Consider the following 13,712-nt stretch of genomic DNA (forward strand, 5'->3'; position numbering starts at 1 on the left):
GAGCTACAAAGGAAATGTTCTTATCTGTTCATTCATTCATCTCTTTTGCTTCTGGATCTGATTGAATTTTCTTGTGGATAGTTTTTTCCTACTTTTCTGCATATTATGTAGTATTTGATTGGGTTCCAGATATGAATTTTACATTGTTTGGTACTGGATACTTTGTCTTCCTTAAATATTCTTGTTCTTAGATACCGTCAAGTTACTTAGAAACAATTTGGTTTTTTTGAATCTTGCTTTTAAGATTTATTAGAAAAACCTGAGCAGTGTTTAATCTAGACCTAATTATTTTCCACTACTGAGGTAATACTTTTCTTAGTACTCTACCTAGTACTCTGAATTACAAGGTTTTCCAGACTGGCTGTCAAGAACAGGCATTCTTCCCAGTCTTGTGTGAGTAACAGGTATATTCTTTCTAATCCTGCATGGTTTCTTCCCCCCAGACTCTGGAACTTTTCTCACACACATATGCTGAGTAGTGTTTTGCTGAGTACTCAGCATGGACCATTTGCAGATCTCTGTAGTTAATCTTTTTGTGCACCTGTCTTCTCTCTGGTATTCTGTCCCATGAATTCTAGTTGCTTTAGTTTTCCTGGTCTTGGGGAAGGCAGGGGTACAGGAGTCTCTTTCCCTTTCTGGTGCCATAGTCTAGAAGCCCCTGGTAGGAAATAAGCTGTTGTTGCCAAAGTGATAGGTTCTTTTCCTACTCAGTACCTTTTGCCAAATAGCCAAATAACAAAACAGTATTTGATGGCAAGCACATAATTTATTCAGTGGCCAGAGAATGGAGAAGGGGGGCTCATGCTCTAAAGGCACCTTTTCCCCAGTTTGGTCTCAAGGTCAGGGTTTTATGGAGTTAGGGTAATTAAGGGGCTGGTAAAGTTGACAGAGGGGTTTTTCCTGGGAAGGGAGAGGAGCCTTCGGAATCAAGAGTACCACCTCTTTTCTTCCCCTAACTGGACACAGTCGGATCTGTGATGGGCTGTTAGGTGTGTTTTTGTTATTACAGTTGTATGATGATGATCCCGAGATCATCTGGAGGGTTAGCTAGCACATCAGACCAGTTGAAAACTGGCCTTGACAAGGGAATTAAAAGCAAACATGAACTATTGGGACCTCATGAACATAAAAAGCTTCTGCACTGCAAAGGAAACAATCAACAAAACTAAAAGGCAACCAATGGAATGGGAAAAGATGTTTGCAAATGACATATCAGACAAAGGGCTAGTATCCAAAATCTATACAGAGCTCACCAAACTCCACACCCAAAAAACAAATAATCCAGTGAAGAAATGGGCAGAAAACATGAATAGACACTTCTCTAAAGAAGACATCTGGATGGCCAACAGGCACATGAAAAGATGCTCAACAGCGCTCCTCATCAGGGAAATACAAATCAAAGCCACACTCAGACATCACCTCACGCCAGTCAGAGTGGCCAAAATGAACACATCAGGAGACTATAGATGCTGGCGAGGATGGAGAAACGGGAACCCTCTTGCACTTTTGGTGGGAATGCAAACTGGTGCAGCCGCTCTGGAAAACAGTGTGGAGGTTCCTCAAAAAATTAAAAATAGACCTACCCTATGACCCAGCAGTAGCACTGCTAGGAATTTACCCAAGGGATACAGGAGTACTGATGCATAGGGGCACTTGTACCCCAATGTTTATAGCAGCACTCTCAACAATAGCCGAATTGTGGAAAAAGCCTAAATATCCATCAACCGATGAATGGATAAAGAAATTGTGGTTTATATACACAATGGAGTACTATGTGGCAATGAGAAAGAATGACATATGGCCCTTTGTAGCAATGTGGATGGAACTGGAGAGTGTTATGCTAAGTGAAATAAGCCATACAGAGAAAGACAGATATCATATGTTTTCACTCTTACGTGGATCCTGAGAAACTTAACAGAAACCCATGGGGGAGGGGAAGAAAAAAAAAAGGTTAGAGTGGGAGAGAGCCAAAGCATAAGAGACTCTTAAAAACTGAGAACAGAGGGTTGATGGGGGGTGGGAGGGAGGGGTGAGTGGGTGATGGGTATTGAGGAGGGCACCTTTTGGGATGAGCACTGGGTGTTGTATGGAAACTAATTTGACAAAAAATTTCATATAATAAAAAAAATCAATAAAAAAAAAAGAAAAGAAGCCCCTCAAGGGCTTGTTTGGAGCTTGTGGCTTCTGGCATTTGGCCTTAGCTTCTGGTGGCAAGCAGCACCTGTGAGCAGGGCTAGAAAACTGAGTTACTGTGACTTGTTAGCGAGTCCCCAGTGATGGGGATGACCGGGATGGTCATAGAGTTCACCTCTTTTATTTCCTGTCTCTCAAGGATTGCTGTATTTTATTGCATGATGTCTTTTAACGCATGGTGTTTTTTTTTTTTTTTAATTTTTTTTTTCAACGTTTATTTTTATTTTTGGGACAGAGAGAGACAGAGCATGAACGGGGGAGGGGCAGACAGAGAGGGAGACACAGAATCGGAAACAGGCTCCAGGCTCTGAGCCATCAGCCCAGAGCCCGACGCGGGGCTCGAACTCCCGGACCGCGAGATCATGACCTGGCTGAAGTCTGACGCTTAACCGACTGCGCCACCCAGGCGCCCCTAACGCATGGTGTTTTAAAAACCACTATTTCATATATTTTGTCTGTTGTTTTCTTGGTGGTTTCAGACAGGAAGTTAATTCTGGTCACGGTTACTCTACCTTGACCAGAAATAGAAGTACCTCATCTAGTTCTGAGAGCAGTGATTAAAAGTAGATTTCAAAATATTATATGTTATGTGTGTGTTTAATGGTTCTGTCATTTACTTCTCTTTGGTCATCTGCTTTCTCATTGTCCTTAACTAAGCATTACAAGCCCCTGGTGTTCTTTTTTTTTTTTTTTTTCCTCTTTTATTTTTTAAAATAAGCCCCTGGTGTTCTTTACGTGCTCTCCTTTTTCCCATGCTGCTCCCTCTCAGTGACTGGCCTTGTCTCCTGGGTCATCAAAACATCTCATGTCATTAGGAAACTCTTTTAATATCCTGTACCTTCTCTCCAAAGAAAAACCTTATTTTCTCCCTGGGGGTCTCTGAGTGTGAGGAAACTGTCCTGTTTACTGATGGCCACCTGCCTGCTCCGTTTACCCTTTCCTCTCAGCAACACCATTCATAGGTGTCTTGGTTCTGTCTTCCATTTCTCCCCTTCTTTTGACTTCTACCCCTCAGATGGGAAACCTATCTAAGTTGCTCTAATTTAGTATAAACGAAAACAAAAGTAGAGAGTTCCTCTTTAGTTACTATTTCATTTCTCCTCTTTTTTATTCAGACTTCTCAAAAGAGTAGTTTGCATTGTTTTCTCTTCATTTTCATACCGTTGACTTCTCAACTAGGTGTACTATGGCTGTCCTCCACCATCCTATTGAAATTGTTCTCATTAAAGTAAGCAGTGATCTACCCTCTTAATTACCAAATCCAGGAGACGTGTTTTCAGTTCTTACATTATGGGACCTATCTAGCTTGTGCAGTCGAAGGAGCTACTGAAAGGAAGTATAATATTTTTAGGCAGAAAAGTCCATTAATACTTCACATTCAGAATAGTTTGTTACTTCTGATAGCATTATTCCTTTAATAACTTCCTTTGGGAGAACTCAAAAGTTGTTTGTAAAGCACCTTCCATTTATATCACACATACAGTCCCTAAAGTGCACTGTAGTACTTCTTAACATTACAGACAGGCAGTATTAAGGAATGCAACCATCTGCAGAGTTGAAGCTTATACACAATGTAACAGATTGTCTAAGTAAGTAATATTTTGGCAGAAAATATCTAAAGGGAAATTTTCCTAGTTAGCAACATGTTCTTTCTGATTTATAAATGTTGTTCATGCTTAGTAAGAAGAAGTTATAGGTATAATAAAATATAATCCAAGACAGTGAATTTACTTTATTAAAAAGGAAAGGGGTTTGAACTTGTCACCTTGAAAATTCAAAATAGCTTCTGTAGGAAATCTGCTGCTTTAATTATCTATGGGTGAAAGTTATTTCCAAAATAACTTCTAAACTTTATGTCTGTTACTTTTCCGTTGTAGTTTCTAGGTAATAGTTGTTCACCAACCTGTTGGGTTATGATATATATGTTTTTTTTAAGTCTCAGTAGAAACAAGCAAAATAAAGATTACCATTTTAAACTCTTTGAAATTAAAACATAATTCTTCTTTGTTATCTGATGATTTTCCCAGAATGTCTCATTTCCCTTTGCTTTATTTTTCTTCATAGTTCTTATCCCTTGCTAATATACACATACTATTTATTTATCATGTCTGGATCTCCTTCCCCCCATTAGAATGTAATCTCCATAAGATGCAAAATACTGTTTTGATCATGGCAGTATTTTCAATGGCCAAAAAAGTACCTGGCACACAGTAGGACATCAGTAAATCCTTGTTGACTGGAAGGAAGACAGGAAAAGAGGAAGGAATCAAGGAAGAATAAATGCCAGTGTCCTCTTTAAAAAGCTTAAGAACGTAACAAAAACTATTTTTTGAAATATGTTTGAAATATTCTGGGAAGTGACTTTTTAAAAACATTTAAACCCTTTGTGCAGTATTATTCCCTCAAAACTCTTAAGCAACTCCGGGAGATGATTCATACAATTAAGGGCGCTACATGGTATATATCTGTAGTGCTTTGGAAAACAAAGTGTGAGTAAGAGTAACACTGAGGAGATATCTATATTTTAAGATTTAGAAGCTTGAATACTTGAAATGTATGCTAAAATTCATTTTCTTCACCTTTTTAAAAATACAGTGATAAATCAGGAATCTAGGTGTCCTGAGAAATAGGGAGATAAGCAACCTGTATGAATTATGAGTACTTTTCTTTATTGTAGATTTTTTAAATGTTAGAATGATGTGAATATTAAATGAGATCTTTATTGTGATAGATTTCTTAAAAGTTAATGTATAACTTTATACACACACACACACACTGAGGAGATACATCTCACACCCTCATGTAAAGTACCTTGTAGAATAAAAAAAAATTTTTTTAATGTTTGTTTATTTTTGAGAGAGAGTATGAGTGGGAGAGGGGCAGAAAGAAAGAGAGAGAGAGAGAGACACAGAATCAGAAGCAGGATCCAGTCTCTGAGCTGTCAGTACAGAGCCCGACACAGGGCTTGAACCTATGAACTGTGAGATGATGACCTGAGCCGAAGTTGGACATATATCCAACTGAGCCACCCAGGTGCCCCAGTACCTTGTAGAATTTTGAGCCCTACGACTGAAGCATGCTTTCACTGTAGAGTTCTAATGAGCTAATGCAAGGGACCATCCTAAACACCTTGTGTTTAGTACATAAAGACAAAAACTTGGAGTTTGCCCAAAAAGAGGAATAGTTCATTGTTGAGAGTTTGAGAGGAGGAAGTTCTAAAAGTTTATATAACCTGGGGGGAGGTGAATCTTAGCCATCAAATAAGTTTTTGGAGACTTCCTTTGCAAGGACAAGTTTGATCATGTAATTCTCTAATAAAAATATTTTATTGGTATATATATATCAAATCATTATATTGTATACCTTGAACTAACACAACGTTGTAAGTTAGTTACATCTCAAACTGAAAAAAAATAAATTTAAGAAGATTAAAAAATTTTCATTGGTTCCCGTTATTTTTTAAAAAAATCGTTTATTATCATATAGCACTCATAAAGAAAAAGTGTGAGTATCATAATTGTACACCTAAATGAATTTGTCATATCTTAATATAGCATCCAGATCAAGAAACAGGGTATTACCTAAACCAGAAGGTCCCCTCACCGTCTCCTAGTTTCTGCCTGCCCTTCTCCTAACAGTATTCATTTCTAATGACATAGATTTTTTAAAAATTATTATTTTATACAGGTAAAATTAGCTGGTTTGTATTCTAGTGTTTGCTGTCTGATGTCTCTTGCTCAGCATGTTGCTAAGGTCCTCTATCTTGTTGCATGCACCTGTAGGTTGTTCTCAATGTCGTCAAATGTTCCATTCTGTGAATATATTATAAAAAATTTATCCACCATATTATTGGTGGGCATTTGGGTGGTTTCCCATTTTTGAGCTATTTTAAGTAATGCTACTATTACAATGCTGTCCTTTTTTTTATTGGGAATAAACCTGGGAACGGAAAATAGCTAGGTGGAGTAGACAGAATACCAGGCCTCATAGAGATTTGCATGTTTTATCTTACATGGCAAAAGAGATTTTGCAGATGTGATTTAAGAATCTTGAGTTGGAAAGACTGTCCTGGATCATCCAGGTGGGCCCACGATATTCACAGAGGCTCAAAAGGGTAAGGGCGGGGGGGGGGGGCGGGCAGGAGAGTCAGAGGAGGAGGTGTGATCATTGAAACAGAAGTCGAAGTGACACAACTGGGGACCTCAGGCCAAGCAGTTACAGGCAGGTGGGAAAGTCCGGGAAAAACAACTTTAGAACAGTCGGAACGAGCATAGTCAGAAGGAACAGTCAGAAGGTGCTAGAGAACTTGATTTTGGCTTAGACCGAATTTGTACTTCTGACCTCCAGTCTGCAGGATAATACATTTATGTTGTTTTAAGCCCCCAAATTTGTGTTAATATGTTACAACAGCTATGGAAACGAATACGGGACATAATAGAATTTACACATGGTCTGCTTTAAGAGTTACTGCCAAAGAGTTTTCAGATGTTGTACCAAATTAACCTCTCACTGGCAACACTTCCGTGCTTCTGCTTTTCCCCATATCCTTGATGTTTGGATTGTCTGTTTTTTTTTTTTTCCCCCTTTAACCATTCTGGTGGACATTTAGTCAAATCATGTTGCAGTTTTAATTTTATTTCTTTAGTGATAAATGATACTCATTTTTTCCATGTATTTATATGCCATGTAGATATGCTCTTTTGCAAAGTTTCTATTCATTTCTATAGAATTCTTTCATACTGATTCACAAGATTTTATTTACATATTCTGAATTATTTTTATTAGTTTCTTTTCTCCCCCTTTGGCAGTCTAGTTGCACATATGTAGGCTAATCATTTCAATTCATTCTAGGATTGGGTTGGATTGGGGTAATTGCAGTTTTAATAATACTCAGTCTGTCCCTAATTCTTCCTTTTTCTTGAGCTTGCTTCTCCCAGGCTTTTAATTGAGAGGTTAGAGGCTCTTTGTCTCCTCAGCCCTGAAATATTGAGTCTAATCTAGCACTGCCATTTGGATGTTTCCAGACAAATCTCTAACCTTTCACCTCATGAAACTTCAGAATCTGGTGAATGTCTTCCTGGGAAGGAAGAACTACCTATGTGGCATGTTCTCTCCCCTCAGCTGGTCTTGGTTTCCTACGGTATGTTTCCACAAATATGAAGGATATTTTACCCCTGCTCTCTGAAGTTTTAGACCTAGTTCCTCAGCTCCCCTTGCAACTCCAAAACTCAGTAAATTTTCTGTGGGACACTAGGGTTGAGGGTCCTTAAGTTTCAAAATTTTTACTCCAGTCCCATGAACCACTAAAAACTCTGCTAGTTTGTTCTCCAGCAGAGCTTCTCTGCTTGGGCCAGGCTTGAGTTTATTAAAATATATATGGCTTCTTTAATGGAACCTTGGTCTGCCTCCACTCTTCTTTCCCCTTTACTCCCAGGGTACATTCCCAACATGACTTTTCTGGTCCCTTCTTATCTCTTCACTCATTTTTTTTCCTTTGTAGTATTTTATCTCTGTACTGGAGCTTTAATTTGTGAAGGAATCACCCTCTTTCTTCTCAGTATTTACAAATACCTGAAACACATGTGTATATCCTTCCCTTCACCTGGATAACTCACATTCATCGTTCCAATCTCAGTTTAGAGATGAAGTGTTCCTTGATGTCTCCCTCCCCATACACTTGTTCAGATATGAGTATGACACCCTCTGTCTGCTCCTGTAAAGCACTTTTTAGGTCCCCTTTAGTACTTATCCCACTGTATTATAATGGCTCACCTCCTTGTTTGTCGGTATCTTCCACCAGGCTCTAGAAAAAGCTTATCTGTGTACCTCTGTTCCATATTACATTCCTGTCACAGAGCACAATGCTCATTACATAATTGCCATTCTGTTGAAATGGATGCCCAAAGTGTTAAATTAATATTTAAATGCGTTGAGAGATAGGAGGAAATGTGAAGACAAAAACTAAAAATAAAAGTACCTTTTATTAAAAACAGTAAGTGCTTAAAAGTTAAATGAGATCCAAATATCAAGTACTTTTAGAAAACAAGCAACAATATGTATGTATGAGAAACAGGGACCTGAGAGGATGACATAAAAATGTTGGGATGATTTATCATAGAATATCAAATTAACTTTTACTTTTTTCCTTATACCTTATATATTTGGTCCTTTGCAACGAGCGTATCATCAGTTATAAAATAGGAAGCAGTTTTCATTGAGGTAAGAGGAGGAAAAAAACATGAGACTAAGATATTTAATTAAATCCTCCATAAGGATTTGTTGGTTGAATAAATGTGACCCACTAGTTACTGAAATGAATCAAGTGCTCAGAATTGAAGGGTAGAGTGAGATAAAAGGAGCTCAGAGAAAAAAAATCCCCAGTTTACCTCACATATCTGGGTAAATTCCAAATGGATCAAAGAATTAAATATAAAATGTGAAATCACTCAAGGGATGGAAGAAAACATAAGTGAGTAAGCTAGGAATAAGGAAAGCTTCTAACTGATTGAACATTCAGAAGCAATTATGAAATGATTGAAAGTTTGATTATATTAAAGTTTTTACATGACGGAAAAAACCTTACACAAAATAAAAAGACAGATGACAAACTTGAGAAACATTTTATAACTTACAAAAAGAAAATATAATAATATAAAATAATATATGTATAATATATAGTAATATAAAAAGCTGCTAAAATGAGAAGTCAGAGGCCAATAACCCTCAAGAAAAAAAAAACGTAGATACCTCTTATTTGGAAAAGATGCTCAGTGTCCCCCATGAATTGAGAAATGCAAAGTAAAAGTACATAGAGATGTCATTTCTCATCTGTCAAGTTAGCAAAAAGTCAAAAAAGTTTAAAACCACATTCTCTTGACAAGACTGGGGGGCAACAGTCACTCCTCACACAGTGTGACTTCAAATACAAACCTTATGGAGGAGAGTTCGTGAGTGTCTAACAACAGATAAACCTTTGCTTTTTTACCCCGCAGTTCTACTTCTAAGGACCTATTCCGTAGATACACTAGCAAAACTATGAAAAGATGTTCACAAGACTGTTCATTGAATCATTATTTGGAATAGAAAAAAACTGGAATAGCCCAAATGTTCCTCACAAGGGGATTAAACAAAGTGTGGTGCATCCATAGATTGGAATGCCATGTAGCTTTTGAAAAAGGAAGAGGAAGAGGCAAAAAAAAAAAAAAAAAAAAAAAAAGACTGAAGAATACATTAAGTTAAAAAAAGTGAAAAGATACGTGTGCAGTGTGCTATTGTTTACCTAAGAAAGGGAGTGGTGTAAATATACTGTTTTGCTTATTTTTTAAGAAATGGAAGGATAAGTCATAAAATCCAGAAAAATGATTACCAGTAGTAGGGGAGGGGATGTGTGAAGAATGCATTGGAGAGACCAAGGATAAAAGCTAGACTTCTTTGAATATACTTGGTTGTGTAGATTTAACTTTGAAGTCATATGAATATTTTATGTAGTTCTAAAATGGAATGAAAGTGAAAGGAGAAATTACTAAAAATCAAAAGTAAAATGGAAAATCTTAATGCAAATGTTTGTCCAGGACATGGAGAGGCACTCTTTCATTTGACTTTTTACTTTATTCTTTTGACAGCTTTGTAGTAATTTGTTTTTTAGCCTTATTGGGATATATTTAAAGGACAGCAAGAACATCCCCCCAAAACCCATGAACTCTTTTCAGTAATCATGTTACTGATAGTTTATTAATGATTAATTATTAATCACGGTTACTGATGGTATTATTACCATTATTCTCAGACTGTTGTGTGTGCTCAGTGGAATGGATACTTGGTTGCTGTGAAGAAAGCTGAAAACTGGAAACGTTTATAGGGAAATGGAGGATAAGAAGTTGAAAGGAGTTTTTTTTTTTTTTTTGGTGACCTTTATTTTTTTCTGTGAGATAATGGGGGCAGTCATCTTCATATTGTAAGTGGATTCAAGATTAGCTAGTTAGGTTGGAGGAGAATATGTATGCTTTATATTCCTGCTAAAAGGGATGGTTGGGGGATAGAACGCATACCCCGTTGATAGATTCTATAACTTTGTGTTGCTGTTATTATGTAAAAAAAAAAAAAAAACCAAAAGCAAACAACTAAGAAACCTCCTAGGGACCATAGCCAGATATAGCCAGACAATTATTCTACCCTAATTATATGGATATATAGTTTGCACAAGGGGATAACCTCAGGTGGTTGTTTTTGTTTTTTTAAGTCTGATTCTCCAAAACTTAATGTTTTAGGCTTTGGTCAGATTTTCCATCCAAAGCTTGCATTTTAATATCTGTTTATCTCAAAGAGAGTTTCTCTGAGTTTTATAAAAGTCTGAATAGGAGAGAATATTTACAAATTATATATCTAGTAAGGAGTTACTATTCAATATTTAAAAAGAACTCATACAACTCAGCACCAAAAAACAAACAAACAAAAAAACCCAAACCAAAAACAAATAATCTGATTAAACATGGGCAGAGGACCTGGATAGACATTTTTCTATAGAAGGCATACCAACTGGTACATGAAAAGATGCTCAGCATCACTAATCATCAGGGAAATGCACCGATGCATTTCCACAGTGAGCTATCACCTCACATCTGTCAGAATGGCTAGAATCAAAAAGGCAAGAAATAACAAGTGATTAGGATGTGGAGAAAAAGGAACCTTTGTAACACTGTTGGGAATGTAAATTGGTGCAGCCACTGTGGAAAATATTAGGTTCCTCAAAAAAACTAAAAATAGAACTGTCATATGATCTGGCAATTCTACTTCTGGGTATTTATCTAGGATTTTTAAAGATATCTGTTGGTTACTAATTTCTAATCTAGAACATACTTTGTATAACTGGAAACTTTTTACATTTATTCAGACTTTTATGGCATCAGATATTGTTGACTTGGTAAATGACTGATGTGCACGGCATAATGTGTGCTTTGCTCTTTTGGGTGAGGTATTCTATAAGTGTCAACTAAGTAAACTTTGGATGTTTGAGTTTTCTGTATGCTTATTGATTTTCTGGGTACTTGGTTTTGTCAATTCTTCAGAGAGAAGAAATTGAAATCTTCAATTATAATTGTTGATTGGTCTGTTTTCTTATAGATTAGATTTCAAAATATATGCTTCATATATCAAATGCAGTGAACAGTTTAGGAGGAAAATTATTCTTTAAATAATTTTTACTAGCATTTATTAAAATTACTTGTTAAGTAAATTTTACTAGCCTTATTTTGAAAAGCCTCATTAGAATATATCTTTGGTTTGTCCTATGGTATAGGCTGTTTGTAGCATTACTATATACAAAAGAAAATTTATTTGCTACATTTTATTGTTTATCTTATCCATGTTCTTGTTTTGCTTGGCAGCGTCTATGTTTTTGAAACAGGCATTTGAAGGAGAATACCCTAAATTGTTACGTCTTTATAATGACTTATGGAAGCGTCTCCAACAATACAGCCAAAATATTCAAGGAAAGTTTAATGCAGGTGGAACTGCAGACGTCTGCGTTGACCTACAACACATTGGAGATGATGCACAAGACATATTCATAGCAAAGAAGCCAAATTATGAGTACGTTTATTTGATCAAACCTGTTTGTTGTCATGATAAGGATTTTATCTACTGTTTTTATTATAAACTGGAAATTGAGGATGTGCTAATCTTCTAAATATTTGTAATGATCATTATTTATATGTATACTTTAGAAGACTTTGCAACTCTTCAGTGAGAAGTCAGGCTTCATCCTTAATTGAGCAGCCTGGTTCCTAACTGGAATCTGATGTAAAGTATAGCACCCAGTAGGGTGGGTAGAAGCTAGGAGACGAGCAGATGTGGTCACTGTCTTTTAAATGATAATATACCTCTAATTGCATCAGATAGTATCATTATTGATGCACCAGTGGCATCAACATGATCTAAAAGGAACTGGTATGTTCAGGAGGGAAATAAATCGTATGCTGAGATAGCTTCTCAGTCTGGTAGGAAAAAACTGAGTATAGTCACATTTACACTTGAAATCTCTTAGCTCCACTCATAAGTACAGTATATTTAGGCATCATATTTAGGCACCACTTTGGAAAACAGTATACCATCTCAGTAAGTTTAAACCAGCCAGATTTTCTCCTAAATTGAATTAGAATATTATTTTCAGATTTCTATTTGAACGGCAAACTGGCTTGTACATTTTCTTCAAACACTAGAATCATTTATTTTGACAAGGCTGACTCAGGTAACAGCAAATTCTTATCACCCACCTTGTAAAAAAAAAGTTGGGTAGATTTAAATGTTTCTCTTTCAATTTTTATTTTTCTAAATACTTAAATTGTGTCCACTGTAGTAAGAAGTTCTGACTGAGGAAATATAGGATGTAGAAGTTTTCATTAGCAAGACAAATGGCAGGACTCTAGGCTGGAAAGATAGAATGAGACTATACTCTTTTCTTCAGTAATTCATTTATGCTAAACATGGAGACTAGATAAGAACTAAAGGAAGAGGAGACAAGAAAACTGACCTCATATCTGTTGATCTACAAAGATATAAAATAAGTTTTTTTAAGTATAAAAAATAGAATATATAGTATTATGCTATTTTTGTCTTAGTTTTATTTTTAACTCTTTATTCGTGTACCAAAAAAGACCAGAAAGTATATACAACAAATGGTGATAGTGGTTTATCTCCAGGAGGTAGAATTTTTGTTTTGTATTTTGTGCTTTTCTTTAAAATTAAAAAGGGATGGAAGTAAGGCTGTAAATTCAAAGGAGAGAAAAAAATCAGAGAGGAAAAACATTCTGTGTTTTGACTAATGGGGTCGCACTGTCACCCTTTGGAGGTCAAATTCAATAAAGTAGTTGGTGCGGGGGAGGAGGTATGATCCATATACTAAAAAGCCAAAAAATCATGAGGGTAATAAGGAAACAGATGCATTGGGTTATAAATATTCTTTTGAGAAGTAAGGTAGAGAAGAAAACATGAATTTGACCATGTTAACTGAGCTAAAGGAAAGTTCTTGTGTTTTCTTTTTAATAATGATAGAGGGAGTGTTGACCATGTTTCTAAATAGAAGTAGCCAGTGGAGAGGGAAAGAGATAGGAGATGCAAGAATGGAGAGAGGTAATGAATGAGACAGGGGCCTAAAAAATTAGAGTAAGAACACAAATAGCCAGGTTAGCATTTTTATCATTCACTATTCATGCTCAATTTTGGGTAGTAGTAATTTGCTGTGAAGAAAATAGAATAAGATGATGCGATAGAGTGCCATATATAGGGTGATCAGGGACGAGCTCTATGAGTAGGTGACATTTGACCTGAGATCTGCATAATGTGAAGGAATCAGCCATGGAAGATTTGGAGTAAGATATTTGCAGGCAGAGAGAACAGCAAATTTAGAGTCCTTGAGAATCAAGGTGGAGAGATTGAGGAGTAGAAAGCTAGAACACAGTGAGCAAGAAGGAGATGGGTACAACATGGGTTTAGAGAGGAAGGGAAGTGTAAGACCATGTAGG

At 36.4% G+C, this 13,712-nt stretch overlaps 1 protein-coding gene across 3 annotated transcripts in view; it reads left to right on the forward strand.

Annotated features, from left to right (window-relative positions):
• COG5 (component of oligomeric golgi complex 5) overlaps positions 1–13,712 on the forward strand; it is a 322,331-nt gene that overhangs the window by 226,584 nt on the left and 82,035 nt on the right. For all 3 annotated transcript variants that reach the window (XM_047095454.1, XM_047095453.1, XM_047095455.1), the window contains exon 12: positions 11,577–11,781. In XM_047095454.1, the coding sequence (XP_046951410.1) occupies positions 11,577–11,781 (205 nt within the window). The remainder of the gene's footprint in view (positions 1–11,576; positions 11,782–13,712) is intronic.

Source organism: Lynx rufus, unplaced genomic scaffold (genome assembly GCF_022079265.1).
Source record: "Lynx rufus isolate CCGP_SWC_20201006 ecotype Redwood Valley unplaced genomic scaffold, mLynRuf1.p SCAF_4, whole genome shotgun sequence".
In the NCBI taxonomy this organism is placed as follows: domain Eukaryota; kingdom Metazoa; phylum Chordata; class Mammalia; order Carnivora; family Felidae; genus Lynx; species Lynx rufus.